This window comes from Psammomys obesus, unplaced genomic scaffold (genome assembly GCF_907164565.1).
Source record: "Psammomys obesus unplaced genomic scaffold, mPsaObe1.curated_primary_1811, whole genome shotgun sequence".
NCBI classification, from domain to species: Eukaryota; Metazoa; Chordata; class Mammalia; order Rodentia; family Muridae; genus Psammomys; species Psammomys obesus.
The window spans coordinates 19,943,403-19,970,845 of NW_026591598.1; the positions used below are offsets into that span (position 1 = coordinate 19,943,403).

General features: G+C 49.8%; 1 protein-coding gene across 1 annotated transcript in view; it reads right to left on the reverse strand.

The window, feature by feature from the left end:
* The window catches only part of Kazn (kazrin, periplakin interacting protein), a 912,709-nt gene that overhangs the window by 347,679 nt on the left and 537,587 nt on the right, over positions 1 to 27,443 (reverse strand). The window contains exon 3 of the mRNA XM_055611282.1: positions 15,400 to 15,655. Within this exon, the coding sequence (XP_055467257.1) occupies positions 15,400 to 15,655 (256 nt within the window). The remainder of the gene's footprint in view (positions 1 to 15,399; positions 15,656 to 27,443) is intronic.

The following is a 27,443-nucleotide window of genomic DNA, read 5'->3' on the forward strand; positions in this document are numbered from 1 at the left end:
GTGTGTGTGTGTGTGTGTGTGTGTGTGTGTGTGTGTGTGTGTGTGTGTTGAGGCTCAGTGCATAAGAGTGTTTGTCTCTGAAAGCATGAGGACCTGAGTTCAAATCCCCAGTCCCCATGTAAAAAGCTGGGCAAGGCTACATGTGCCTGTAACCTCAGTGTTGATGAAAGAGACAGGCACATCCTTTTGGTCAGCTGGTCCACACAGAAAATAGCAGGTTTTGGGTCCAGGGAGGGACCCTATCACAAGGAAATAAAGTGGAGCGTGATGGAAGAAGACACTTCATATCGTGGGACACTCACATGTATGCACTCCCCCACATACACACTGCACATGCATGTACACACGCACACACACACACACACACACACACAGGGAAGTGTCTATGCTGTTAAGTGGCTCTTCCAGGGCCTACAGTACAGACCTCTCCTCCTCCACGGACATCACGTGGAGAAGCAGGGGGACTCAGGGATGAGCTGACACCAGTGCCCTGGCTCAGCTGGCTCATTTGGCCCTTGCAGCCTCAGTTCTTCAACTGCAAAGGATCCCTTCCTTATCCCTTCTTCTCTGGCCTCGCCACTGCCCACCCGAGTGCTCTGGACTGGGGATACCGTACCCGCCACTTGCATCCCTAGCCCAGCCCGCAGGCTTGCACTGTCTCTGGTAAGCCGGGGAACGCTAAAATAGTATTGGAAGTGGAGGTGCTGAGTGGCCATGTCATTAAAGCTGAGGGAGGAATCACAGGTAGACAAAACTTTAAGGGGCTCAGTCTTACCCACCACGCTCATGTTGGGTGACTCAGTGTTCCCGTCTCCCATGATAGTGAGTACTGACAGCCAGGTTGACAGGCTCTAGAATCACCTAGGAGACAGGCCATGAGGCACAGCCATGAGGGCTTCCCCAGGTTAGCCTCCATTTGTCTCTGTGAGGGGGTCTCTACAGTAAGTTAATTGAGCTAGAAAGACCCACCTTACCTGTGGGCAGTCCCCGGTCTGGCCCATCCCAAGGCCTGGGGTTCCAGGCCTGCTGCCTCATGCTCCTATCTCCATTCCCTCCCCACCATGACCAACAGAAAGCCCAATTAAACCCTTCCTCCGGTTAGGCGCCTCTGTCAGGAATTCTGTTCCTAGCAATGTAGCCAGCACCCCTCCTTCACAGCTGCCTGGGAAGTCTCTAGAGGTCGCAGGAGGTGAGGAAACACAGCCCATCCCTTGGTCAGACTGTTGGTATCACAAGCCACTATGGAGGCAAGACAGTCCCCTTTGTTCTTCTTTAGTCTGAAGGTGGCAGAGTCAGGACTAGAACTCAGGTCTTGAGTGCACCCTCCTTGCCCTTCCTGCATTTGCCCCCCCCCCCAGCTGCCCAGGTATCTTTTGTGCCTGTCACAGCATCCTGTCAATTAGACTGTGCTCTGCCATGTTAACTGAATGCGTAAACAAAGAAATGGTTGTTGTAGTCTCTTCCCTCGGTGCCTCCAGGATGCCAGGCACTTGGGGACATTCATTAATGACATTTGCAGGGGACTTGGCAAGCACTGGGTCCCGGGCTTGGCACATCGTAATCGTCTAATTTAATTTTACAGCAGCATTAGAAGACCAGGGCTCCCTCTGAGGAAAGAGCTTCTACTGGTGAAGCGATGTGCCTGCCTCCTCCCACTAAAGAGATGCTCAGAGCGGGGCCGGACACCAGGCAGGGGACAGCAATCTACACCCCTTGCCTTAATGCTGAACTTCCCCATGATAGCAATTCTTTGTCTGGAAAGTGATTACCACAAACTCAGTGTAGACCCTTCTTAGGAGTTGTACCTTCACATCACTCCGGACTGAATAATAATTAGTAATAATAATAATAATAATAAAGTCAGCCAAATGATGAAGCCTACTATAGCTACCAAATTATTGTTGTTGTTGTTGTTGTTGTGATGAGTGTGCATACAACCTGTGGAGCATAGAGGTTGACCTTGGGTCTTGCTCCTCAGGCACCTCCACCTTGTTTACTGAGACAGAGTCTGTCGTTGGGATCTACGGTTTATCCGTTAGGGGAGACTGGCTGGCCAGCAAACCCCAGCGATCGTCCTGTCTGTACCTCACCAGGGCTGGGATTCTGTGTGTACCCCGCCACACCCAGCTTCTTATGTGGGGCTGGAGAGCACAACTGAGGCCTCGTTGGTGCATAGTGAGCATTTTACCAACTGTCACGCCCAGTCCCCTAGGCTGATGACCATCTTGTGTGTGACAGACAGTAAAGAGTCCTCCTAAGCGGGTCATGTTCGATTTCACACACACGGCGCTGTATTTTCTCCCTCGGAGCACCTAGACCCAGGGCAGGGATTGCTCAGCCAACATGCCTGACAGACCGTGCTTCCATCTAAGTCTGGCCCTGGGGTGACCGCATCCTACCACACCGCTACCCGCCAACAGCCAGTTGTGTCTGCTGAGTGGAATTCCCTTGCCTGGGCCGGTCCCTCCCAATTGCTGGGGAGCACGGCAGCAAAAGACTAACCAAACGCCAAAGAAGAGAAATGAAAGCCGTTTATGGGGCTCTTCCAGGTGATCTTAATTGCAGGTGATAAACCATCGTTAAAAGGAAGGTTTATTATAAGAAAGCGCAGACCTGCTTTGGGTGTCTATGGGAGAATGGAGAAATGGTTTTGTAAATGCCATCTCCTCTCATAAATCGGGATGTGCTGTGAAGATTAAGGTCATTATCCAGCACAGGCATAAATGAGAGAGTGGTATGATAGATGGCATGCTTGAGGGGTCTGAGGGCAGGGCTGAGAGGGGGTGGGACCATGCTAGTTAGGGATGGCTGGTGGCCAACCAAATCAGATCGCCCCAAATTAGTTCTGTTATTCCGAGGATAACAAGTCAATGGGGCTCTCTGCAGAAACTTTTGTAGGCCTTCTCTTACAGCCAAAAGCCTAAATCACAGGGCAATCAGATCACACCAGAGTGAGGCGGAGGCGGGCTCAAGAGACGAGAATCATTTCATCATCGAGAAGAGATGCTGAGTTCTAGGGTGGCAATGTCCCACATCCAGGGCACATGCCAAACTCCTGCCCGTGACCCCATGTTGCTGGGTACTGTCTTACACGGAGATGCGCATGTGACCACTGCAGCATTGTACGATCCAAAGGCCACAGGGATGATGGGTGGGCGGGGGGGGGGGCAACAGGAAGTCCAACCTGTATTTCCACCGACCGCCTAGGGAGAAGAGAGGTCATTTTTTTGTTTGTTTTCTTTTCTCTCTATGTGTGTGTTCTGTGGGTTCACATGTGTGTATTCATGTGGGTGTGTTTGCCGATGTGAGCGTGCAGCTACTCATGTGTGTTTGAATGTACTTTGCGCACACAAAAGCACATACGTGCTCACGGAGGCAGCTGCAAACCTGAGGTGTCATTTCTCAGGAGTGGTTTTTAAGGCAAGGTCTCTTCACTGGCTCAGAGCTGGCTACACCTCTCACTCTGCTTCCCTAGCGCTGGGACTACAAGCATACACTGCCATTCTGGGACCCACAGTTCCTCACGCTCACACAGCAAGCACTCTACGACTGAGCCATCCCCCCCAGCCGCCATGGTTTCTCAAACACACGCTGACGGGGAAGCAGCAGTGCTGCTGAGCGGAACTTCACCTGCAGAATCCGTGCATCTCCCCAAACACAACAAATATACAACCTTTTGTACTACAAAGGGGCCAGGATTCACTCTCCCCACTTCCCTCCTGGAATCCCCGCCCCTGCAGGAAGGTGGAAGTAGCAATGTCACATCCGGATGTAAACATGGAATAAATGCCTGGCGAATGTTTAAACTCCTGGAAAGTGGCCCCTGGCAAATGCTGCCAGCATGAGCTTGCTCAGCAGGGAAGGGTCACTTTCTGGAAATAGTCTGCAACACACGATCTGTCTCCTCTGAGCTCAGCCCTTTTGCCTCCGACTGCCAGCCTCTGAGGGTTGCGCTTCTCAGAACCGCAGCCTTCTGCTAGTTCATATCAAAGACTGCTGGCTGGTTTTGCTGCCAGAGCCACCGGTGGGCTCTATCCAGAAGCTCCAATGTGAGTATGAGTTGGGTCCGGGTATATTAGGGAGCAGGGACAGTCAATGGGATGCCAGGGAATGGCATGGATCCTCCCACAAGCAAGGCTCCTAAGTCTCAAGGAAGCATCATGCCAAAACCTAGGTTTGGAGGTAAAGATATGAACTTTGCCTTTGGGAGATAACAGTAAACTGGGGAAATAAAGGGAGTTTCTTTAAAAGGGAGAAGGTTTGGAGTTCAACAGTGGATTTAATGCTAATGACAGGCATCCACCCAAGGTCTCAGTCCATGGGCTTGCTGAATGCCATGCCATTCAACCAGGAGTTCTCTAGCCAGGGCATCTGGTAACAGTCTGAAGGCTTTGGTGGTTGTCATTTTTTGGAAGGCATCCTACCTTAGGGACCTTGATAACAGAGACGCTGAGGACCTGAGGGCGTTCCTTAGAGAGACAGTGAAGAGAAGGACAAGAAGTGGACTTGATAGCTTAACTGCATCTATCCCCTCTAACACACAGGGAATACAAATTCTCATGCACTGGGGACTCAGGGCTCCACATCGGGGGCTCCTGTACTCTACACCCCTGGATGGTGGTGCTGTGGGGTGCTGAAGACCTTGTCCTTCTGAAAATTCATCACCACGTGGAAGCCGCTGGGATCAGCAGATGGTCCCCTAGTGACCAGGCCTAGTTATCAATCCCTCACTCCTGATGAGAGGTTAAAGGTGAGCCTGAGCACAGGCCAAAGATTATAGGAATGGTGGAAGAAGGTGTAAAAAGGATTCCAAGGCCATGGACTCTCACTGGGCACAGAGGACAGAGAACCACCTTGAGAAACGGTGTAAGCATCTTGCTGATTAGCTTTAATTGTTAGAACCATACCACCTGGGAGGAGAGTCTCAATGAAGGGTAGGCCACACTGAGCTGGCACGTGGCCAGCCAGAGGGAGGATGTCTCCGGATAACTGCTATAGGAAGACCCATCCCACCGTGAACTGTATGAACGGAGCAGTCAAGGCAAGCACAGGCAAGCGGCCAGCCTACATGCGTTCGTTTCCTCTCTGCTCTGGAATTGGGGACCTGGTGTGACTACTTCGAAGGATCAGAAAAAGCCCAGTGAAGTGGATGAATACCCTGATTAAGAGAATCAATGAACATGGAACCCCGGAGCCCAGGTCTCCTTCACACCATTGATCACTGTCTAGACCCCAGCACTGTCCAGGGTGAGGACCTGAATTCTCAACTTCATACCATCCTGCCCTCCAGAGCACAGAATTCCAAATGGAAAGGATGGGAAAACAAACAAAACGGAAAGAAAAGAGAGGCATGAATCCCTCCGTGTTCCGAATCACGCTTACCTTATTAAAACAAATATACCGTGCTCAATAGTTGCTTTAAAAAAATATTCAAGTTCATCAAGGAAAATGAAGATGTTCAAGGTTGGTTGTTGTAGTTGGCAGGAGGCTCAGCTTCCACCAGGAGGACGACTCGAGTGGGAGGCTCATTCTCAAAGCTGTGGCACGCCTGCCTTGAGATCTGCATCTCTTGGCTCCCTTGAGGGACAGAGCACTTTTAAAGCTGTTAGTCTAGACTCAAGCCCTGCATCTGTCCCCGTTGCTTTCCCTGCATCATTATTTATTTTCATTGGTTTGTCTTAATTATAGGAAGTACAGGGTTTTGCTGTGACGTTTTTCACACGCATCTAACACATGCTGATCACCCTCCCCCTGTATGGCCTTCTCTGATCCCCAGGCCCCTCCCCCCTCCCCCCACAATCTCCTTCTGTTTCTATATAGAATCTACATATGGGTTGGGGAGGGAGCATGAGACAGACGAACGCCTCTAGAAAAAGCATTTGCATTGAAAAGTAAAAAGGAACCTAAAGCTGAGTCCTAAATAAGACAGTCAGCACGTGAGGATTTCATTTGACACAGGGTCTCACTATGCAGCCCAGGCTGGACTTGAACACTCTGTCTGTAGGCCTCAGATCTCAAGAGCCAGGCCTAACTCTTTCTTCATGGTCTTTCTCTGGACAAGAAGGCCCCTCCTCATCCCTGTAATCTGCTGTGTCCCATCCCAACCTATGAAGAAACTGTATTGTTTAATAATCCATCATGGCCAGTCTGCCCTTTCAAGGTGACATTAATGTGTTTCTCCTCAGTTCTTACCTCATGTCATGGCTGTCATGCCTGTCGGTGAAGCCTGTGTGTCCTCACTCCCTTGTCTCTTTCTCCATTATGAGTCTAGACCTTTATTATGAAAAGTAATTATGTTTCTGAGTCAGCCACACCTACCAGGCCGAGAGATAACTTGTCCGTATCTTATTAAATCTGTGGTTTCTAAACCTACAGACCCAATCTCCTAAGACAGACAGAGACAGAAGGTGAAAGAAGAAGGGAAGGCAGTGGACAAAAGGCGGCCCATCCTGGGGTGGGGGTGGGGGTGTCTTCAGTCAGGCTGCATTGAAATATGCTTCGTTATAGTGAGGTAGGCGGGCTCTGAGGTCAGCAGGATCTGCATTCCAGCCCATCTGTTTACCCTTGTCAGCTGGCCGCTTTGGGGAGCATGGAGGAAAGAAGCAGCTGAATCTTTCTGAATTTCAATTTCTCAAAGTCTGAAAAGGCTGGTCTGGAAGTGTGTGTGTGTGTGTGTGTGTGCGCACACACACACACGCAGGTAGAAGCTCCATTCCACCTCATTCATTTTGTTTGTTTGTTGAGACAGGCTCTCTCCCTGGACCTGGGGCTCACTGATCTCACTAGGCTTGACGGCCAGCAAGCCCCAGGGAGCGTCCTGTCTCCACTTCATGCAGTGCTGCAACATCAGGCGTTGGCTTCTCTGCCTAGGTTTCTGCATAGTTTGTGGGGTTCTGAGGCCTACGCAGTGGGCGCTTTGCTGACTGAGTCATCTCCACGGCCCCTTCACAAGGTGGTTTAAAGGATGAATGGAAGTATTACACACACAGGGCTCAGAGAAGTGCTTACCCTGTGATACTCAGTTAAAAGGATGCATCATTCACCAATGAGCCTCCGGATACCATGTTTCATGTAATAAGTAGACTAGTCTCACACATCTGTAAGTCAGTATTGTCTGTCCATCTGTCCGTACCTTCATTCAGTCACTCACCTACCCATCCACCCAGCCAGCCAGCCAGCCAGCCAGCCAGCCAGCCGTCTGCTTGCTCATCCATTCATCTATCCATCTACCCATTCCTTCCTCCATTCCCTCCATCCTTCCATCCAACCCACCCATTCAGGCAAGCACATATTCGCTGAGCTCTTCCATGTGTCAGGCAGGGGTTCTTGGAAGCTAGAGGAAACAGACAAAGTTCCTGTCTTCTTAGGCATTGTCAGTCTGAGATGACCCTCACCTGAGGTTGTATCTGAGGATAATTTTGGCCCAAAGAGGTGTGGGGAAACATTTTTGGTCATCATAACCAGAGTGTGGAGAGAGCCATTGGTGTTGGGGCGGAGCTAAAACTATAGTGCACAGAAAGGGCCCAGCAGCAAGGAACTGTGAGGACCGTTGATGGCGCGGAGGATAAAGACACTGGGGGAAAGGCTCTGAGAGAAGTCAATGCATTCACTGCTGGGTATGTCTGGGGACCATGAGAAATTCCTGAGGCCGAGGAGGAGAAGCTGAGGACTCTGGTTGGAAGGAGAGTAAGGGTACCCCCAAATTCCTGTGTTGCTTAGAACATTCCTTCCCAAGATGCAGAAAACACAGAAGTCCCCAACCCAAGATCCTAAGCTTTCCCTCTATTGCTGACCCTGGGGCCACTAAGCTTGGGAGCAGCCCCAGCTGTCACACCCTGTGTTGGCAAATTCCCTGCCTCAGGGAGAGGTATCCCCTCAGAATGCCACCGACCGTAGTCCCTGCCCGCTGGGAGAGGAGGCTCCTCTGCAGCTTCAAGGCCTCTCAGTGGAGTCAACCTAAGGATGCTCCAGCTTAGGTCCCATCCAGGGAGCACACACGGGCTTGAACAGCAGAGAGGCCTGTTGGTTTAATCTGCACCCGGTATGTGATAGCAGATTGACCTTAGGTACCCCAGTGTGTGTGTGAGAGAGAGAGTGAGGGTGGGAACACTGGGGCAAGATCTTGGTCCTGTAACAGCTGCAGGTTCTTTGTCAAGTACCATCACATCGCTGTGCCTCAGTTTTCCCCCGTGAGAAATGGCTACTAGAGCAGTGCCTGCGTGTTATGTCATTGTAAGGACCATGGCGGCAATACGATGCATTAATATGTGGTACCCTGTATTGTCACGATCTTGATCATTATCCTGTTACCACAGACCAGGGACTTTACCTCTTTGAGGCATGGTTTACTTTACTCAAAACTGGGCACATATGTTGCCCCTGTGCTGGGCCTGGGATTCATATAGTATATATGTTTATCATTATTTTCTGAAAACTTTGACAAAGGCACGGAAATTAGTTCTCATGTACAACTACCATAAAATATTCAAAAAGGTGAGAGAACATGCTTTAAGGGTGGGGTGGGGCTGGAATGCTTGGTCACACACCTGAGAGGCATTCTCAGAAAATCACAATGACATGTCAGAAGGTGAATGGAAAAATATTAGCCCTGGGCCAGCTTTCTTCCAAACGCCATTTGGCTTATAACAAATGATTCATGTTCTTCAAACACTCAGCACAGCTGAGGCAATATTGAGAGAGGAAGGCCTTGCCATGCCCACGGGGGTCCCTGAGCCTGTGCATGGATGGAAAGGGACAGGGGCTGATGGCTGAATGGGGCATCCCCTCTTTACAACTGGTCTCTGTCCTTTGGCCCGACAATATAGTCTAGAAGGGGAACAGAAGCCTGTTACCAGCTCCAGGGTAAGGGTCCCCATTGATCAGAGGGGGAAAGGGGTCAAGAGCTTTTCAGGAGCCTGACCCGGAGGTCCTGGCACCACCTCAACAAAGACACCGGAATAAATTTAGAACCAATGATTTCCTTTTACACCGAAGCCACCTGCTCCAACAGTTGCTGGCGCCGAACTCACTCAGACTCCATCTAGCTTCTTTCATGTCTGCGGAGGCTGAGGATTCTGAGGGGGAAGCAGGAAGGCCCGCAGAGCACAACCTGCATGCCACCACTCGGATCTGAGGTTCATCAAACGAGCAAGATCATTTAGGTCTTGTCCAGCCTCATGGGGTAGAAGAAGTGTTCTGAGCTCGGGTCTTCCGCCAGCTTCTATGTAGGAGGGGTGGGCCCAGCCAGAGGTGGTCGGTCAGGTCTATAGGAGTGTACTCTGCCACTGCGGAGGGCCATCCTGTAGCTTCAGGGATGCTGTCTTAAGGGATTCTACCCAAACCTGGTTCCCCATCCCTTGGGGCATCAACATGCTGAGTGACGTGCAGGTGGCACCTGTGTCATCCCAAGTGTCACCGCCCCGATATCCAATCCAAAAGGTGTGGGATAATTCATGTTGGAAAGATCACTTAACATCCAGCCCCCTAGGCCCAACCAACAGAAGGAGTTCCCACCTTGTCTGAGCTATGTGGTGTGTGAGTGTACATGCAAGCATGTGCGCATGTGGGGCCAAGGACCGGAGTTCAAGCAGACAGGTCCAGAGCATGCAGGGCCCACCACTAGACTAGGCTCCTACATCATCAAGCCTGGAAAGAGGTGATGGATCTGGGCCCTTTCAACTCTGACTGTAGCCAAATGTATGCATTCTTCTAATCTGTGCGGGATGTTGGAACCTTCCAACAATTATAATACAGTGCTGATTCATACCTGGCATAGCTTAATTCTGAGCCTTTAATGATTAGAGATCTTCAAAGTTTGAAACTCGGTGGTGGTACATACAGACACATACTCATACAAATACATATGTGTGCGTGCATGCACATATACGCACATACACAGAGTTCTCTACTGTTAGGAACCTCTTAAAGTTTTGGTCTTAAAGATATGAAATTAAAGTAAATGCCCTCACGTCCTTCTCCGTTGCTGTGATGAAACACTGACGAAAAGCAACTTAGAAAAGAGAGGGTTTATGTGGTTTTCAGGTTATAGCCTCCAGGAAGCCAGGGCAGGAGATCAAGGCAGGAACCTAGAGGCAGGAACTGATGCAGAGACCAGAGAGTAATGCTGCTACCTGGCTTGCTTCCAGGCTTACGTTTAACTACCTTTATTATACAGCCTACACTCACCTGCACAGTGCTAGTAGCGCCCCTGGTGGGCTGGGGCCCCCCTAGGTCAACTATCAATCAAACAAACGCCCCACAGATACGCCCACAGACCAATTGCTTGCAGACAATTCCTCAAATGAGGTTCCTTTCCCCCAGGTGGGCCAAGCTGACAATCAAAATTAGCGACACAAGAAGTAAGTCCCCTGACTTTGGCTGCTAAGCAGACTCGGCGTAAGAGGCCATCTTGTAGGGTTTGCAACCTGATGGCTGTAGAGAGCTGAAAAGGATGAGGCATTCCTATCTCCCTCCTTTCCTTTGCTGTATGACATGGAGTGAATGCCAGACACACACATAAAATACCCAGGGAATGTGTCCAAGACCCTGCGCTTGACCTTCTGTGCTCCGCATGGCTTACAGGATGGGCAGGCAGACTTCCAGTGAGGAATTCCCACTTACCAAGCCCATCTGCTGCATGCTCCCTGGCAGACAGGGAGTCACATGTTAGGATCCTAAAGGGTGCCATTGGGGTTGAGGCGTTAGGGGGAGGGTGTGGAGACACAGGTTACCTCACACTGAGATGATATGCACCCAGGACCCTTATTATGAAAACCCAGCTACAAGTTCTGATTGACATCAAACAAGTTTTGGAACGCCACAAAAAAAAAAAAAAAAAAAAAAAAAAAAAAAAAAATGAGGAAACAATCGCTGCAGTATGAAATGAACCAGCCCCTGACTGCAGGAACCTTCCCACAGCACCCTTAAAGACAATTTGGGAAGATAGTAAGTGATAGGCAATCAATAACTAATTTCAACTGTGCCGTCCTCATGTGGAAGCAATCTCTTGGTGACTCCATGAAGTAACTTTTAGGGGGAACTGTAAAGCCCCGCCTTCCAGGTTAGGCAAGACTCAGCCCTGTAACCCACTGCAGAGGCAAAGTGAGGGGCCTCAGAGATGTTGGCAAACCCCTAAGTTCCACCCTGTCTGTCTGCCATTTGGAAATCCCCTCTTTTGAAGCAGATAGAAGTCCGTCCTGGAAAATGAGCACAGAACCGGAATGAATGGGGAAGCAGGCGCCAAAGACGGAAGTTATTTTGCAGAGCAACAATGCACAGCATCTCCGTGGATTCCTCACACACACCACTCCCAAGACAGTGCAAGCTTCGCCAAAGAGTTTTCACTGTTTTGTAGAGAGGAGAGGCGGGATCTAGGCAATTGCCTATTGTAGTGGCCAGAGAAGGAAATACAACCTGTGTATAGAGACCTCCCTGTCTCCCCTTCTTAATAGCTGCAGTAGACAGGCACCGCTTCCGCCCCCCCCCCCCGCCCCCAGCACCAAAGTAAGATACTTTCTGTACCTCCATTGGCCAGCAGGCGCTGGGGAGAGGCTCAGTCAAGAAATGTCCTCCCTGCACAACCAGGAGCTCTGGAGTTCAGACCCCTACCATCCATGGAAGAAAGCTGAGCTCAGCAACATGTTCCCCAGCACTGGGAAGGCGGAGACAAGAGGGTACTGGGAGTTCATTGGCCAAGGCAGCCCAGCCAATCAGTGAGCTTCAAGTTCAGTTAGCAGCCTTGTCTCAAGAAATAAGGTGGAGAGTGACTGAGGAAGACACCTAACATTGACTACTGGCTTGATCCTAGCTCCAGCTCCAGAGGCACGCATGCACCCCCCCCCCCCCACACACACATAAACAATCAACTCAAGGCAGTGAGCATCCATCCTACGGGGCTTAAGTATTTTACGTTCTATACAGTTAACACCTTTTAAAACTGGGTGTAATGGCTCTTAATTGTTTTATTCTATGCACAGCAAAGCAGCCGATTGAATCTAATATTAGTCATTCATCAGATAAAGCATTTTCAGAGAAGCAAACGGCTATATTTTGCCTTCAAAGAACAGCAAGCATTTTAAATACCGATTTCCCAGAGCTGGTACTGAGAGGAAAATAGTTTAGAAATGCTACTTCAAACAACCCCCTTCCCACAACGAGACTAGCTGAAGCAAATGCTTAGCTCTGGATTTTGCGGGGCTTTTTTGTTTTTGTTTTTTAAAACCAAGCCTCCTTCTGTCCACCTGTCAAAACCAGTTGCGACCCCATCAACCCAAGAGGTGGCCTCTGGAGCTGTGAAATGCGCCACCTGGCACAGATGCCCTTGGCGAGGCTGGCCTACAGTCCTTAGGATTATCCGACTCACTTGCAACAGGAGCGAGGCGATGGGCCTGCTGCCAAGAGCTCTTTCAACAGAAATTCCGAAAGAAGATCCTGCGAAGTGCCGAGAGCCCAGATTTCAAGCAGTTCACTTTCTAGATTCTGTTACATAGCAACCATGCCCGCTTACTCAGGGTACCCAGTGAGTTAATATTTTGTTTAAACGACCTGCTGCCTTAACCCTCTAGGAAAACCCAAGTTTGCCTCATCACAGGAAACCAGCCCAGCAGTCACGCCTGCAACTAAACTACCTTTATTCATTTCCAAAAAGAAATTTTAAAAATTGAAAGTGGGTCTAACAGTCTCTTGGTGGGGGTGGGTGAAGATGTCAAAGCTGGTAATATTGTTAAGAGCATATTAGCATGCTCTTAGTGTGTTCAGGATGCACTTTAGCTAAAAGTGACTTGAATGGTTGTTTTTCTTTTTCCTGAAAGATTCTTCGTTCAAAATCTCAGTTTGAAAAGTGACAACTTAACCACAGGTATTCTCAGGGTCTAGTCCCTCTGAGTGTCACCAGTGCAGGCAAAATGAAATCATATGAGTTATTCTAACCAGGAATAACATAGAGCCTCAGAAATCCCAGCTCCAGCTCCCCTGCACCTCCCTGTGCTGAGTCAGGAAGGACAGGAGGAAGGCAGCCAGCCATACCTGAAAATTAGCTTGCAACAACTCAAGGCTCCGCTTTAGGAACATAATAGGAGCCACAGAAAAAGAAGTAACTAGACCAACTCCGCTGAGGGCTTCTAGCAAAATAGTGTTAGAGTCCCAAAGAAAAGACCAAAACAAATAAAATCAAAATGTCACAAAGACTAAATTATATGTACATAAGTAATTACGTGTGTGTACCTACGTACATACCTCCAGAATTGAGGTGCTGTTCTTATAGATAAGTAAATGCTCAGTGGGCTTATACAGGTCTCTCATCTTTCTTCCAGCCCACCTCATCCACATAAAGTCATGATAACTTAAATGGACACATGACCCAGAGACTCGTTCAGTTAACTACCATTACCATGCTTTCTGATCATCCAATCACCGAGAGCCCATCATAAGGGTTCTGAGAACCATCAGCAGTTACTGACAGAGAAAACCAAGACCCTTTTCCTCTGTCCTCCTATTACTGACCCATTGCCAGCAACTGACATGGGCACAGGGCAGGTGCAAAGGTTCCCATGGGTACAAGGAAGCTACTGACGTTGTTGTGTTTTTAAAGATACCACGTGATCCCAAAGTCTGCAGGCTTGTGCATCTTAGTAGAAAAAGATAAAAGTGAAAAAGGGAGAGAGAGAAACACCCCCTGTTGCACCTCTATAATCATTTAGTCATCACCAACAGTCTTTTCAAGCCAGCAGAGCACTCTGGCTTCCATAGCATGCCCAGTCCACAGTGCACCCAGCACTCAGATGAAAAGCCACTTAACTTTTCCCTGTCCGAGGACCGGCTGGATGGTGGGAATGTCTAAGCTTCATTCGGTGTCCCTTCTTAAGAGCTCTTGCTTCTCAGCAAAATGCCAGCTCTTAGCTAGTTCCGGAATGTCAGAACGTATGCTGCTTACAGAAATCAAAGCATTGTCCTGCGGTCTGCTTTTCCCTTCTCTCACCTACGGTTCACTCCCACAGGGTGACATAACCAGGGATGGATGACAAGAACAACCATTGCCAACCCTGAAACCTTGTAGCAACATGAGGGCCACACCACCTTCTCACCATTACATCATGGCCAAATTACATCCACCATTCCTGAAGACTTCCAACAGGCTCCGGGAGGACCAAGTTAGGGTCTGACTTAGAATCCACAAAACTGCAGATCTTGAAGCTGCGAATCCCACAGAGCAAAGACATACCTTCCGAAGAAGGTAAGGCCAAAACAGACTGATGGAGATGGAGGGAGTGAAGGCATCCCTGTAAAAACAGACTCTCTCTCAACACTCAGGAGGAGCTGTTGAGATAGCAGAATCAGAAAAAATCATTCCGAACCACTGAACACTGCTACCTTACACTCCAAGTGACATATTTATACAAGCGGCCTTTGGGATTGGAGAGTTTTTTTTTTCTTTCTTCCCCATCCTTTCGGATTTTAGCAGTTTAGTTTACATTTCAAATGGTTTGAATAAGCAGCGGTATGGCTTCTTAAAGGGGGTGGGGTGGGGAGGCGGATCGTGAAAAGCTTGCATCCCGGGCTTTGGTTTTCCAACTCTCAGAAAACACTGTGCCTGTCCGGCCATTTTATTTCACACCTTTAACCCTTGACGGGGTTTCAGAAGTGTCATCTCTCAATGTCAGTACCGGCCAGCTGTCTTTTTCCCTCTTCCTCTAAACTGCAGAGGGTCCTTCAAACAGGGGCTCCTAGCAACCTACCATTCAAACCTTCATTCCTCCAGACAGCCATCCATCACGGACCTTTGCCCCCCCCCCCCCCCCCCCCCCCCCCCGGGAAGCACTCTTCCCCCGTAGAGCTGCTGGAAACGTAAAACTCCCTGCAGACCCAAGCATCGACACCACAGCCTGCACCATCTCAAGCTTGGAGAAAATAAACTCCAGATGCAGCCCAGCCAAGGGGCTTGGCGTGCATGGAGAAAAGTGCGTGCAAGTCCACTCCCCCGGGGCAGCAGAGCCCAGAGATCCCCCTGGGGAATCATTTCAGAGGCCTTTGGAACTGGAGGGTTAGGGGCCGGTGGGGAGAGGGCATGAAAAGTTTGCCGCGGCGCTGAGGTCTGTGTGCCATCCAAAGGGCACTTTCCACTGCCTGAAAAGGACCGGCGGCCAGCGGCGCCTAGCCCCTAGCCAGCGGGGGACCGGTGTGACCGTGACTCCCGTGCACACCGCACCCGGGTTGGCGTTAGTGACAGCCGCCCTGCAACTCCTAAGCCAGGGAGCAGCGGGTGGACACGGCCAGGGGAAAAGGGTTACGAGCCACAATGCAAAGCCATCTCGCGGCGAGCGTGGGCGACGCCGCGGGCCCAGCCACTACCGGGACCGGTGAGCGCGCTCTGGGTCCCCGCCCCGGACGCCGGGCGCTCCCTACCTTGAGCGCCGTGCTGATGGTTCTCCATGGTCGCCGCCGCCGAGTCAGCTACCGTCACCGCCGCCGCCGAGGCGCTGGTCGCAGCTCCCGGGCCCGAGCCGGGGCCGCCGCCTCCGCCGCTCAGTTCCGCCAGTCTCCGGTTGGTGGCCGTGAGTTCAGCTCGCAGGTTGGTCACCTCCTGGCTGGCCGACTGGACCGCCCCATCGATGCGGAGCGCGAGCTGCTTATTGTCTTCCATCATGCTCAGGATTTTGGCCTGGGGGCGAGAGAGGTGACAAAGAGCTGCATGATGCACTCGGGGGGCGCGTGGCCGGCCGTGGCCCCGGCTCTACCTGTTGGGTCACCCCAGCGGCCCGGGTTCCCCCGCGCCCCGACCCCCGGGCACCGGCAAGCGCCGGCTCCTCCGGCGCAGGAATGACAGCGGCGCCTCCAGCCCGAGCCGCGGCGGTGGCGAGGCGGCGGGGGGAGGAGGAGGAGGAGAAAGAGGAGGAGGAGGAGGACCGGAGGAGGAGGAGGAGCAGCCGAGATCAGCGAGACCCCGGCGGGCGGGCGAGCTGCGCGCAGAGGACACCGTGCGCCGCCCGGGCCAGGCGCTCTCTGAGTGGAGCCTACCATTCGCGGCTCGCTCGGGAGGGGGCCCTGCAGGGGACCTTGGGGACCTCCCGGGCCTTCTGAGACCCCCACCTCGGGGACACACCCCCGGGGAGTGGAGGATGAGGGCGGCGCCCTGATGAGGCAGGAGGCGGCAGCCCCCAAGCGAAGGGTTAGGGGTGCGTCCAGGGTCCTGGCTGTTCTGCTGTCCCCTCCCTGTGGCGGTGGGCAGCCCCGCCCCAGCCAACTACTGCCCTGCTTCGGGCTGGGGTCGTGGAGGAGGCGGTGGATGCCTAACAGACAGGGGTGCTTGCACAGGAGGCCCCTTGGAGGGGAGCGTGGGATGGAGGGCCGAGGGAGGGGGCTGCTGGAGTGAGCTGAGATATGGATGGAGTTCTTGCTTTGCTAGTTGCAGGCTGAAATGCCCAAGGGGAGGAGAAGTGGTGGACAGTGAGCTTGCCACCTTCCACCCCCACCTCAGTGCCGACCTGCTCTTTTCTTCCCCAGCTCCAGCCAGTGGTGTCAAGGCCTGTCCACAGCCCGCCCGGAGAGCTAGTCTGGGGGAGAGCTAGTGTGGGGAATGGGGGTAGTTTCACCTTGGTCCTAAGCTCCTTGCCTGGCCTGAACAGTAGGAGCAGGGCGCTGAGGGCAGAGGAGGCTTGGGAGGTGTCCTGGGGCTTCTTTTCGCTTCTCCTTCCGAGGTAGGAATGTTGAGCCGCTGCCTTGGTTTACCTCTCCCCTTTCTGAGAAGAATCGAGATAACCTTAACTTGGACAAGCCCTCTTGGCTCCACTGGCTCCTTCTCTCTTCCAGAGCACACACGGGGTTTGCATTTTTCAGTGGGGCCCTGGATTCCAGCCACCCGACCTTGTTACCATAGCAAGCTTCATTCCATGCAAATAGGAGGTTTTCAAAGAGCCAAGTGTAACCCGGGCCAACAGTGCGCCAACATTTCAGCCCAGTCAACCTGGGCACAGGGTCTGAGAGTGGACCACAAAAGCCCAGGAGTATCTCTGGATGAGATTGAGATACTCACCCTCCTGGTTCAAGAGCAGGTTTTTTTTTTTTTTTTGGACGTTCAGGAGAACTAAGCAGAACATGCATGCACGAGACATTTGTGTGTGTGGTTGATCCTAGGGTAAAGAGGATGCATCCTGTTTTAGGAGGAAACAGGCTCTGGGAGGGATTTGGCAATTACCCATCAAGTCCACAAAAATCAGATCGTGCAGGGGTTGGACCAAGTGATGCCACTTAATCCCACGTCTCACGTGCTTTCAGTAAACTTTTTTTTTTTTTTTTTTGACAGGGTCTCTCCAACTCTCTGTGTAGTGGAGAATGACCCTGAACGTTTGATCCTGCTGCCTTGCTGACTTTACAGGACAGTGCTGGGCTTCACAGGCACGCAACATCGTGACACTTAGTTTATTTGGTGTTGGGGTCAAACTCAGGATTTGGGCCATGCTAGACAAATACTACCAACGGAGTCACAGCCCCGTTAGCTTCTTTTATGCAGAACCATAAAAGTGTACTGTTGCCCTGCCCCTCTCCCCATGGACAAGCTTTTGCCAGAGGAGAGGACCTTCTTAGATGGCAGAGCGCAGGGAAAAGGGCATGGTTTCCCTCTGTCTGGTTTGTTTGGTGTAGGCATTGCGCCTCTGACCTTAGTCTTCTTAGCTCAGCTTTGACTGAATAGATGATGGAGGCCTTCAGAGAAGCTGGCCATTTTTAATGCCCAGGTTCAGTTTTGGCCTTTAGGAAGTAACCAGGAGGCATCTAACCTCAAGGCTTTGTGGAGATCCTAAAGGCTGATGTCACCGGGGAATCAAGTTTGGCAGTCTTTTAAAAGGTTAAAGCTGATATAATGCTCTTTAATGATGCCTCAGTACCTATGAGGCAGAGGCAGGACAGTCTCTACCAGTTTGAGGCCATTCTGGTCTACACAGGGAGTTCTAGACCAGCCAGCCATGGCTACAGGGCTACATAGTGAGACACTATCTCAAACAAATAAATAAGTAAACAAACAAATAAATAAGTAAACAAACAAATAAATAAGTTAATGAAATAATTAAAGAAAGAGGAAGGTTGAGCATGGAATTATTATGTAACCCAGAAAATCCATTGTAAACAACCTAGATAGCCAAAACAAACAAACAAAGCCTCCAGGAATGGTGTCGTTGGTAGTAGCACTGTAGGCCATAGTCAGAGGGAATCCAGCTGTCCACCAGCAAACGAAGAAACAGTGCTAACTACTCATATATTACCTTATGGATAGTATGCTGGGGTATTAGTCAACTATCACTAAGGAATGAAGGACAGACATTCCTTATGGCCATGAACATACTCCCACCCCCCCAAAAAAAGAAAAGGTCCACAACATGGGACTCTGTTTATATGAAAATCCAGAAGAGGTAAGTCCAGGGAGACAGAAGGCAGGCAGGTGGCTGAGAGAGCAGAGGCCCGGGATGGGGGCTGCTTCCCGAATTACTTTAGGAATCTTGAAGGGTGTGTTGGGGTGATGGAGGGGTCTCGGAACTAGACAGTGGCTGCTCGCACAAAGTTGCAAACAGGCTAGATGTCATCAGGTTGCTTGCATTATAGTGATAGATATCATGCTCTATGAATCTTGAAGGTATCCAAGAAAAGGCACATATGGGTGGTGGCAGGGGTGGGGTGGCTCAGTGGTAAACTCAACCAGAAAAGAAGAATAGTGGTACTCAGAACTTGGTGGTGGTATGTGTCTCCACCCTTTATGACACTCACTAGAAGGGCAGCGATGTGTCTGTTTGCATGTTTCTCCAGCTTCACTGTGAACCTGTGGGCAGGAGAGGAAGGTGGCTGGATGTCCTATTGCTTCTCTTCCCGTTCTTGATACCTAGCCCATAGCAAGCGCTCCGTCCCCCACTGTGTGTGAGCGTGTTTGTACAGTAAACAAACTGAGGAAGTGTTACTCATTTTCCCACACACTGGCATCTTCACAGTAAATCAGAACAAAACAAACACACGGGGAGAGGGAGAAGGATGGGACATTTTTAATTTCTTTTTTTTTTTTCTAGTTTACTTGTGTGTGTGTGCGCATACACACACACACCCACTTGTATACCCATGTATGGGGAGGTCAGAGGTCAATGTCCACGTCTTTCTCTCTCACATTCGATTATCTTGTTTTTTGAGGCAGGGTCTCTCATTGAACTTAGAGCTCATAGGTTTGGTAAGAATGGCTGCCCAGTGAGCCTCAGAAATCTGCTTGTCTCTGGCTGCCAGTGCTAGCTAGCATTATCGGCATGTCCCACTTTTTATGTGAGTGTTGGGGTTCAGAACCCTGGCCCTCGAGCTTGCAAGCCAAGCACATCATTGGCTGAGCTGTCTCTGAATCCCTCGTGTGTCTCTTTGTATTGCTTTCTCTGAGGGTTCATGGTCCTTGCTTTAGGAACTTATGAGATACCTGCTGTTTTTTTTTTTTTGTTGTTGTTTGTTTGTTTGTTTTTTTGGAATTTCAGGGTTTTATTTACTTTATTTTTAAAAACATGATAAAGGGGGAGCTTCTCACCCTACTCTTACTTGCACACAAAGTACCAGATCTCAGGCAGAGAGCTTGAGGGGGCACCTGATCTCAACCCCAAAGGTCTGTTTTTACTTCCTGACTTCCAGCCTAGCACTGTGATCCTCCCTGGATGACCCCAAAAACAAAATAGCTGCAGAACCCAGGTCCCCTTATGGCAGCTCAGAGAGAGAACTTCCCAGCAAGCATCAGTGCTCAGTGAGCTGGGGGAGGTGGTCTAGCCGTTAAAGTGCTTTTGTGCAAGTAGGAGGACCAGAGTTCAGAGTTCGGGTCCCCAGAATCCTTACAAATGTCACGTGAGTGTGTGTGTGTGTGTGTGTGTGTGTGTGTGTGTGTGTGTGTGCGTGCGCCTCCCTGTAATTCTAGCCTCGGGAATCAGATGACAGGGCAGCCCCAGAGCAAGCTGGGTAGTGAGACTGGCCTTATCGATGAGCTCTGAGTTTGATTGACAGACAGACCCGCCTCAAATAAGATAGAAGAGGGCTGGAGGATGATTCCTGACATCAACCTCCACATACATGTGTGCACACACACATTCAAGCATGCGTACACATACAAATGAAGAGAGGAAAGAGAGAGAGTGGGGGCTCTATGCACATCCATAGCAGACAGTCCGTGCGTATACACTTTTCCCAGCAACAGACCGGCCTTGCCACTCACCTCCAACCTGGACCTTCTGAAAGGAAAAGTATCTTGTATGACATTCTGGCTCCCCACCCATGTGGCTGCCCTCCTCCACGGCTGCCCTCCTCCACGGTGTAATGCTGCTGCTTAGTAGCTGAAGGCAACAGGCCTCGTGTCCTTTAGCTTCCGCCTTGTCTGCAGACAAAGGGAGGCTAGGTGCAGAAACGAGGCCCTGCAGATGCTGAAGAAGGAGCCAGGAGCAGTCAATGCCACATTCTAGAGAGTGATCCATCCTCCTACTGCACTGTGGGGCCTGTTCTAACTTACAGGTGAGGCCACAGCCCGAGCCCAGCCAAGCCACTGGCTCCTGCCACCATGGCTCTCAGCTCTTCCCACCTGGGAGCCTCCCTCTCTTCTTCTTTTTTTCTCGCTTGGAATGTTTGCCCCCGACTCCCTGTCATCTCCCACATTCACTCTGACATTTTGCGGCATAGATCACCGTAGATGGCTGTTCTGCTTACTTAATAACTTGAGTTACCGTGTTCCCGGATGGATTGAGAGGTAAGCCAGCATCTGTGAAGCTCGCTTGAGTAGTGGTCTTTCCACTTCTCTGCCCGAGGCCTCCAGGCATTTTCTATTTTGTGTTTGCAGTCCCAGAAATAAATATCTCTTTAGTGACCCAATTTGGTTATTTATATTGCAACAATTCCCTGTCTAGACTTCCCTGTCTAGAACTTCAACCCTCCACCACCATATATACCTACCCATTTCGAGTGCAGGCCTTGAATGATGGGACAGGGTGAGGGGGAGACTCTCTCCTCAATTCTGATTTTGCCTCTCAAAGGCATTATCGATGCTTCGCCAAAGAGTTTATGGATACTGAAGCAAATTCATGTCCCTTGTCTGCACACCTCCACAGCCACAGAGAGTCTCATTTCCCTCCTTAAAACCCTCCAAAAACTCAGTTGTCCCTCAGAAAACCAGTCCTATCTTACTTCCACTAAGGCTGTTCCCAGCCCTCTTAGTTGATTCTTGCTCCAATCCTACTGGGTGGACATTTGATGCTTAAGCCTCTGAGGGCTTCCTGGCAGGTTTTCCCGAGGCGCACACCCTGCATGCTTCCACACACCTTCTACTGAGTGGGTGAGCTGGGGGCCAGGACTCCGCTTCGCCCACATGTGGCCTAGTTTTATCTCTGACTCAATCTGGGAACTCATTTTCTGTCTGGCTAGGAAGCCAGAGGTGGCATTCATGCACATTCCCTGTGGGCTGAAATGAGCCAAGGGTTTGTGGAGATCCCTGTGCAGGACAGGTGGGAGGGAGAGTTTGAAGGAGGAGTCAGCCTATGGCAGAATACTTGGCTTTGGAGTCAATGACCATGAAACCATGGTATTTCTTAGACTTGGCACGTGGGTACGACAGGATGTGGGGAACATCTGAGATGGTGGCTCAGCCACTATCTTAAGAAGTAAAAGGCCACTCCCCCAAAAGAGCGTCCCCTGCCAAGCTCTGTGAGGCACCTCTCTAAACTTCAGGCTGCTCCTAGAGGAGCAAGCCCTCTTTAATATGGAAATTTTGGAAGATATTTGTTAGTACAAGAAGCCTGCGGGCTGGGAGGGCACTTGCTTCGTAAGCATGAGGGCCTGAGCTTTGATCCCCAGAAGAACCCATACTAAACAAAACAGAAAACCAGCCGTGCATAGCGGTGTATATTTGTAATGTGAGTGCTGATCAGGCAGAAACAGGCAGATCTCTGGAGTCCCGTGGCCAGGCAATCTAGCCTACTTGGCCAGTTTTAGGCTAGTAAAACACCCTGTTTCAAAAATCAAGCTGGATAGTGCTTGAGGAAGGGTGATCAAGGTTGATCTCCATCTTCCGTAAATGCACACGCACATAAATACATACACAGAGTCAAATGAAAAGAGCCTTAGGGGGTCTCCTGACCTACCTGAGTCCCTGGGCAGAGCCCAGAATCTAAGCTGCATGGGAGACTTCAGTGCATGATAAAGTTGGAGCATACCTCTTTGGATACCCACGGCAGGGATTCATGCAGTGCCAGGATCAGTGTGAAATGTGAGTGCCAGAAACTTGCCAGCCTCAGGGGTGGCTGTGAGGGTCCCCTGTCTGTTCTCTCCCTGTTATCTGACCCGTCTCTCCCATCCCCTCTTCCCAAGTCTGTGGGGAATTCCCCTCCCCTCTACAGATGGATGCTGTGTTTACTCAAATTGTCAGATGTGAATCCTGGCCAATCTAGGAGATGTATCTCTTGTACGTTTACACGGCTTACTTTGGCTGAGTGGGTTTTAACGTGCACTCTGGGGAAAAGGACAACACATTTCGAAGACAGGAACAGCCAGTGGATCAGCTGTGAGTGAGCAGAATCATGGGAACAGAGACAGAGGAGTGAGTTCAGACAGCAGGACCCCATCGGTCGCCCTCACAACCACTGTGTTGAAACAAACTGAGGGAGAACATGAGGGAGAGGATTGGCAGGCTTCAGGGCAGAGCCTGTGGCCATGTGGATGGGGAGGCAGGTGACCCGGGAGTTGGCTCTCTACGCTGACGTGCATATGGTTACATCTGTGTGGACTTGATGCAGATCAGTAGTGTGAAGCGTGAGGTGGCCTCCCCAGCAATGGCTCATCTGGAGCTTGGGAAAGTGACTAAGTCTGTGCACATGTGCAGCCGGCCCAGCCCCTTCTGTTGATTCGTTGACAAACAGATCTTCAAAAATCCCGTGATGCCAACGGGTCAAGGTGTGTAAAGTCACAGGTGCCGCCTCAGTGTCACCTATACCCCAGCCAAGGCTCAGGGGCCATCTGAAGAGAGGAGAGGGGATGGGAAGACTGTAAGAGCCACAAGTCAAGGAAGACTGGAGGGAAACAATGGCTCTGGATAGGACAGAGCAACTGTACTTACAAACTCCAAAGTCCCTAGCAGCTGTGGCTGCCTGCATACAACCCGCCCAGGATGGAGCCTGTCAATGTTCTAGCACAGAGCTGGGAGAGTCTCACAAGGTGCCCAGGCTCCTAGCTGAGGAGCTACTAATGGCGCTGTCACAGCTTCTGGGGGTGACCATGGACAAAAGACAACTACTAAGCAAAACATAAGACCCTGAGATAAACATTTATACCCACAGAGAACCATCAAAGAGCTGGCCCAATTCACAGGCATCCCTTCTTTTCCACGAGGGCTATTTCAATGCAGCAGGCACCATTTTGTTTTCCAGGGTCTCAGAACAACTTCTGAGAGGCCCTGACAAATCTACGAAGGTCCCGTTCAAGTCTTCCACTACTGTCATGCAATTGTTTTGCCCCTCCCTTTTTTAATTGACAGTGTCTCATGTCTAGCCTTTAACACCCTACACCCTACATAGTTGACGATGACCTTCAACTTCAGTCTCCCAAGTGCTGGGATGACAGACATTCACTGTCATGGGTGCTAGGGACTGAACCCAGGGTCTTGTGCTAAGTGGGCACCCTGCAAACTGAGCTATTGCCCACTCCCTTACCCGTGCTCTGCACCAGCCCTAGTTTCTCATCTTAGTGAAGCGCCTACTCGACGGACAGCTTCCAGGCAGGGTGGTGCTAACTCATTTGTGTTCTGAGCCCTCCTCCAGGGAGAGCACTGTTCCTGCTCCAGGGCACTGCAGTTCGTCAGTCAGACCTGGGTCTCTGTGATCTCTCTCCAGGTCAGCTAGGGCTACACAGTGAGACCCTGTCAAAAAAAGAGGGGGTAGGGAGGCAGAGATTGGATTTGGTAAGGGTGGATTCCCATAAACCCCAGCTTACTGGCTCCACAGTGTTTTGTGAATTATCTAATCCCTAAATTTCTCCTTGGTAAAATGTGACTTCTTGGCTTTCGTAGGCATAATGAGGAATTCACTAACCTGGAACACAATAAGATCCGGGAATGCCTAGTTCCAGGGCCCCTTCTCTCTTTCCCCATTTCCCCTTTAACACGTGGATACACTGAGACCATCTGGGTCCCTTATAATCCAATGCCCTTCACCTCTGCCCAAGGTCCTGAGTTGCTGCAGACACAGGGAAGGAGGTGACTGTTCCGGGTGAATAGGATATTAGTTTTTCTAGCCCTGGGGACCCATTTGGTAAATTGGTTCTTTTAACTTAAAAAGAAAAAAAAAAAAAAAAAGAAAAAGGTACTTTAGGGCCAGTGGCATGGCATATGCACGCTTACATTCATGAGCGTGCACACATACACACACACACACACACACACACACACACACACACACACACCCCATTTAAAATGGTACCTTTCTGGTTTGAAATGCTTAACAGTTCTATCTTGTATAGGCATATTTCCCTCTCATAGATAGTGCATGTACTATTGTGATCTCCTACCAAGGAAAAGTTGTTTTTTGAGCTTTAAAGGGGTTGCAGGTGTTTAAAAACATAAGTGATTGGGCTGGGTTTAGTGGTCTTTTAATTCCAGCACCCAGGAGACAGAGACAAGCAGTTCTCTGTGAGTTCGAGGCCAACCTGGTCTAGATATTGAGTTCAGGCCAGCCAGAGCTACATAGGAGGGCCCTGCCTCAGAAAGGAAAGGCTTGGATTTTGTAGGGAGCATATTCCTAAAAGCACGGGGATTTTTGTGATGTCTTTAGTGCTGTATTTTGCTCCTTTTCTTTTGTTTCTTTAGGTGGCAACATCTGTCTTAGGAAAAGCCTTCTGTACGGTTTTACTCATGTCCCCTGGGCACACGCTCCTATGAGCTTCCATTTCCCTCTGACATCACTGCTTTTAAAAGTTTTTTTTTAAACAATTATTTATTGTTTCGAGCACACACAAAACACAAATAATAATTTGTGTCTACATGTGTGTTCATGCATGTGATGGCAAGCGTGTAGACATCAGAAGACAGCTAGCAGGAACTGTTTCCTTGTCCCACCCTGTAGCACCGAAGTAAGGTCGTCAGGCTGGCTGGCAAGCCCCTCTACCTGCTAAACCATTTTGCAGCCAAGTTCATTGCTTTGTTTTTTTTTTTTTTTTTTTTTTTTTCTTCCCTGATACCTTATGCTCCCAGGCTGCCTTCCCCAGGAGAATTTCTTCCTACAGACAGACCATTCAGTGACTTCAAGTGTCATTCAAGGACATAGCAGAGACAATATAAGAAGCACCAGCCAATGAAAAGAATTCAGATTTTAACATTCCTCAGTGACCAATTGATAGGAGGCTGGGACCTAGCAATGAGGTACCATCTTTTTTGAGGAACTGGAAGTAGCAATGGTAGGCATCCTGCCTGGAGCTTTCATTTTAAAATTTATCATTATGATCCCTGTATGTGTGCATTTATTGTGTGGCATATGTAATTGCTTGTGCAGAGGCCATTAGTGTCTATCTCTCTATCTTATTCCCCAGGGTAGGGTCTCTTCCTAAACCTCATCCTTGTTATTTCTCAGTGAAGCTTGCAGACAACAAACCCCGACTATCCTCCTGCTTCCACACCTCTCTCCTCAGTGCTGGGATTACAGGCATGTGTAGCCATGCTCAACTTTTTATGTGTTGCTTGGGATTTGAACTCTGGCCACCATGCTTGCCCAGTGAGCTTTCTTACCCACTGATCCATCTTTATGGCCCTAAGTTTTCCTTTAAACCAGTACTCAAATCCACCTGCAAGAAAGTGACCTGAGAAAAGCATTCATGAGCCAAATGGAAAAGATTGTTCCAGCCAGCATCCACAAAGGAATTCCCCTGCAGCTATCACCCTGTGTAGTCAGAGCCAGCTGTCCAGTTAAGACAAGCAATTAAGAGGAAGTCATTTTATGTATAAGTCTACTTGATGGGAAAGTTGTATTAAGCAATTGTCTATTTGTCCACCTTAGTTTATGCCAAGGACATGTAAAACAATTTATAAGGCAATCCTTGGCATCCCTAGCTCATATTAATAAGTGTGTGTGCTGTCCAGAGGAGCCTGTGTCTGTTCAGAGTGATGTGAATTATGCTGCACCCTCCCATCCTGGCCTGGAAGGTGCTGTGACCCCCTCTGCCCACTTGTAGCTAACTACTGATATTTTATTTTGAGGAACAAATACATAGGAGCTTTGCTTTTAAAGAGGACACATATTGCTGGGCAAAGCATGTGCTGAAGTAAAGGATTCCATCTTTCTCTTCATCCCCCAGCCTCTGTGCTCTGATTCTGGGCCATAGCTCTAGTCCTGCTCCATGTCCAGTGCCCAAGATTGTTGTTGGGATGACAAGTGACAAGTGCAAGAATGCTTCTGTCCTGGCTCCAAAACAGCTGTCCTACATCTAGGAGATGAAACAGGGGCCAGTGGAATGGCTGCATGGGGTTAAAATGCTAGATATGTAAGCTTGGTGACATCTCTACAGCATCTCCACAACCCAGAGTAGAAGGAGAGAGCTGTCTTCTGACTGCCAGGAGATACTCATATACACATACATAACACCACCACCACCACCACCAATAATAATAATAATAATAATAATAATAATAATAATAATAATAATAGTAAAACAAATAAAGTATATAGAAGGAAGCTACAGCTCTCTTTCACCAGCCAGCCAGAAGCCTAAGGGAGACCTGCAAAACTGCTTCACAACCCTAGGGGTCTAACAGCTGTGGAGGCAGCATGGAGAGCCTGAGCCCTCTAGTGAGCTTTGGGGAAGAAAAGAAAGATGGACATAGGCACTCATCAAGTCATTTGTTAGGAGATCTCAAACTCAAAGGTGACCACAAATGTTTCTCCAAAGATGGAACTGTCCTTGGGCTCAGCCAGGCCTTGGGGCATCTACTTTGTAAGAAGAAAGTGATGCAGAACTCAAAGGGGTTCCTCAGGAGAGGGGAGGACACAAAGAGGGCGATAGAGATGGTGGACTTGATCAAAATACACTGTGTACGCGTGTGAAGTTATTTTAAAGATTAAACACGTGCGTTATATTGGCCACTCCCATAAGATAAAGCAGTGAGGTGTTCTCATCCAGAGAATAATGAGCAGAGAATGTCCCTGTTTGAGGACAGGAGGAGGTATGTCATGTCACCTGCCAGCTGGATTGCCACCTTCTCAGGGCCGAGGGCTGCATGGTAAGTTAGGTTCTAGTGCCGCTGTTTGTTTGTGGGGGGATAGGATCTCTCTGACTCCAGGTTGACTTTGCACTCACAGACATCCTCCTGCTCCAAGCCTTCTTTCTCCATGCTGGGATTACAGGCCTCTACCTGTACCTGGCTCCAAGTTCTAGTCTTAAGATCTATTTATTATTATTGTTTTAATTCAAAGAATAGCCACTCT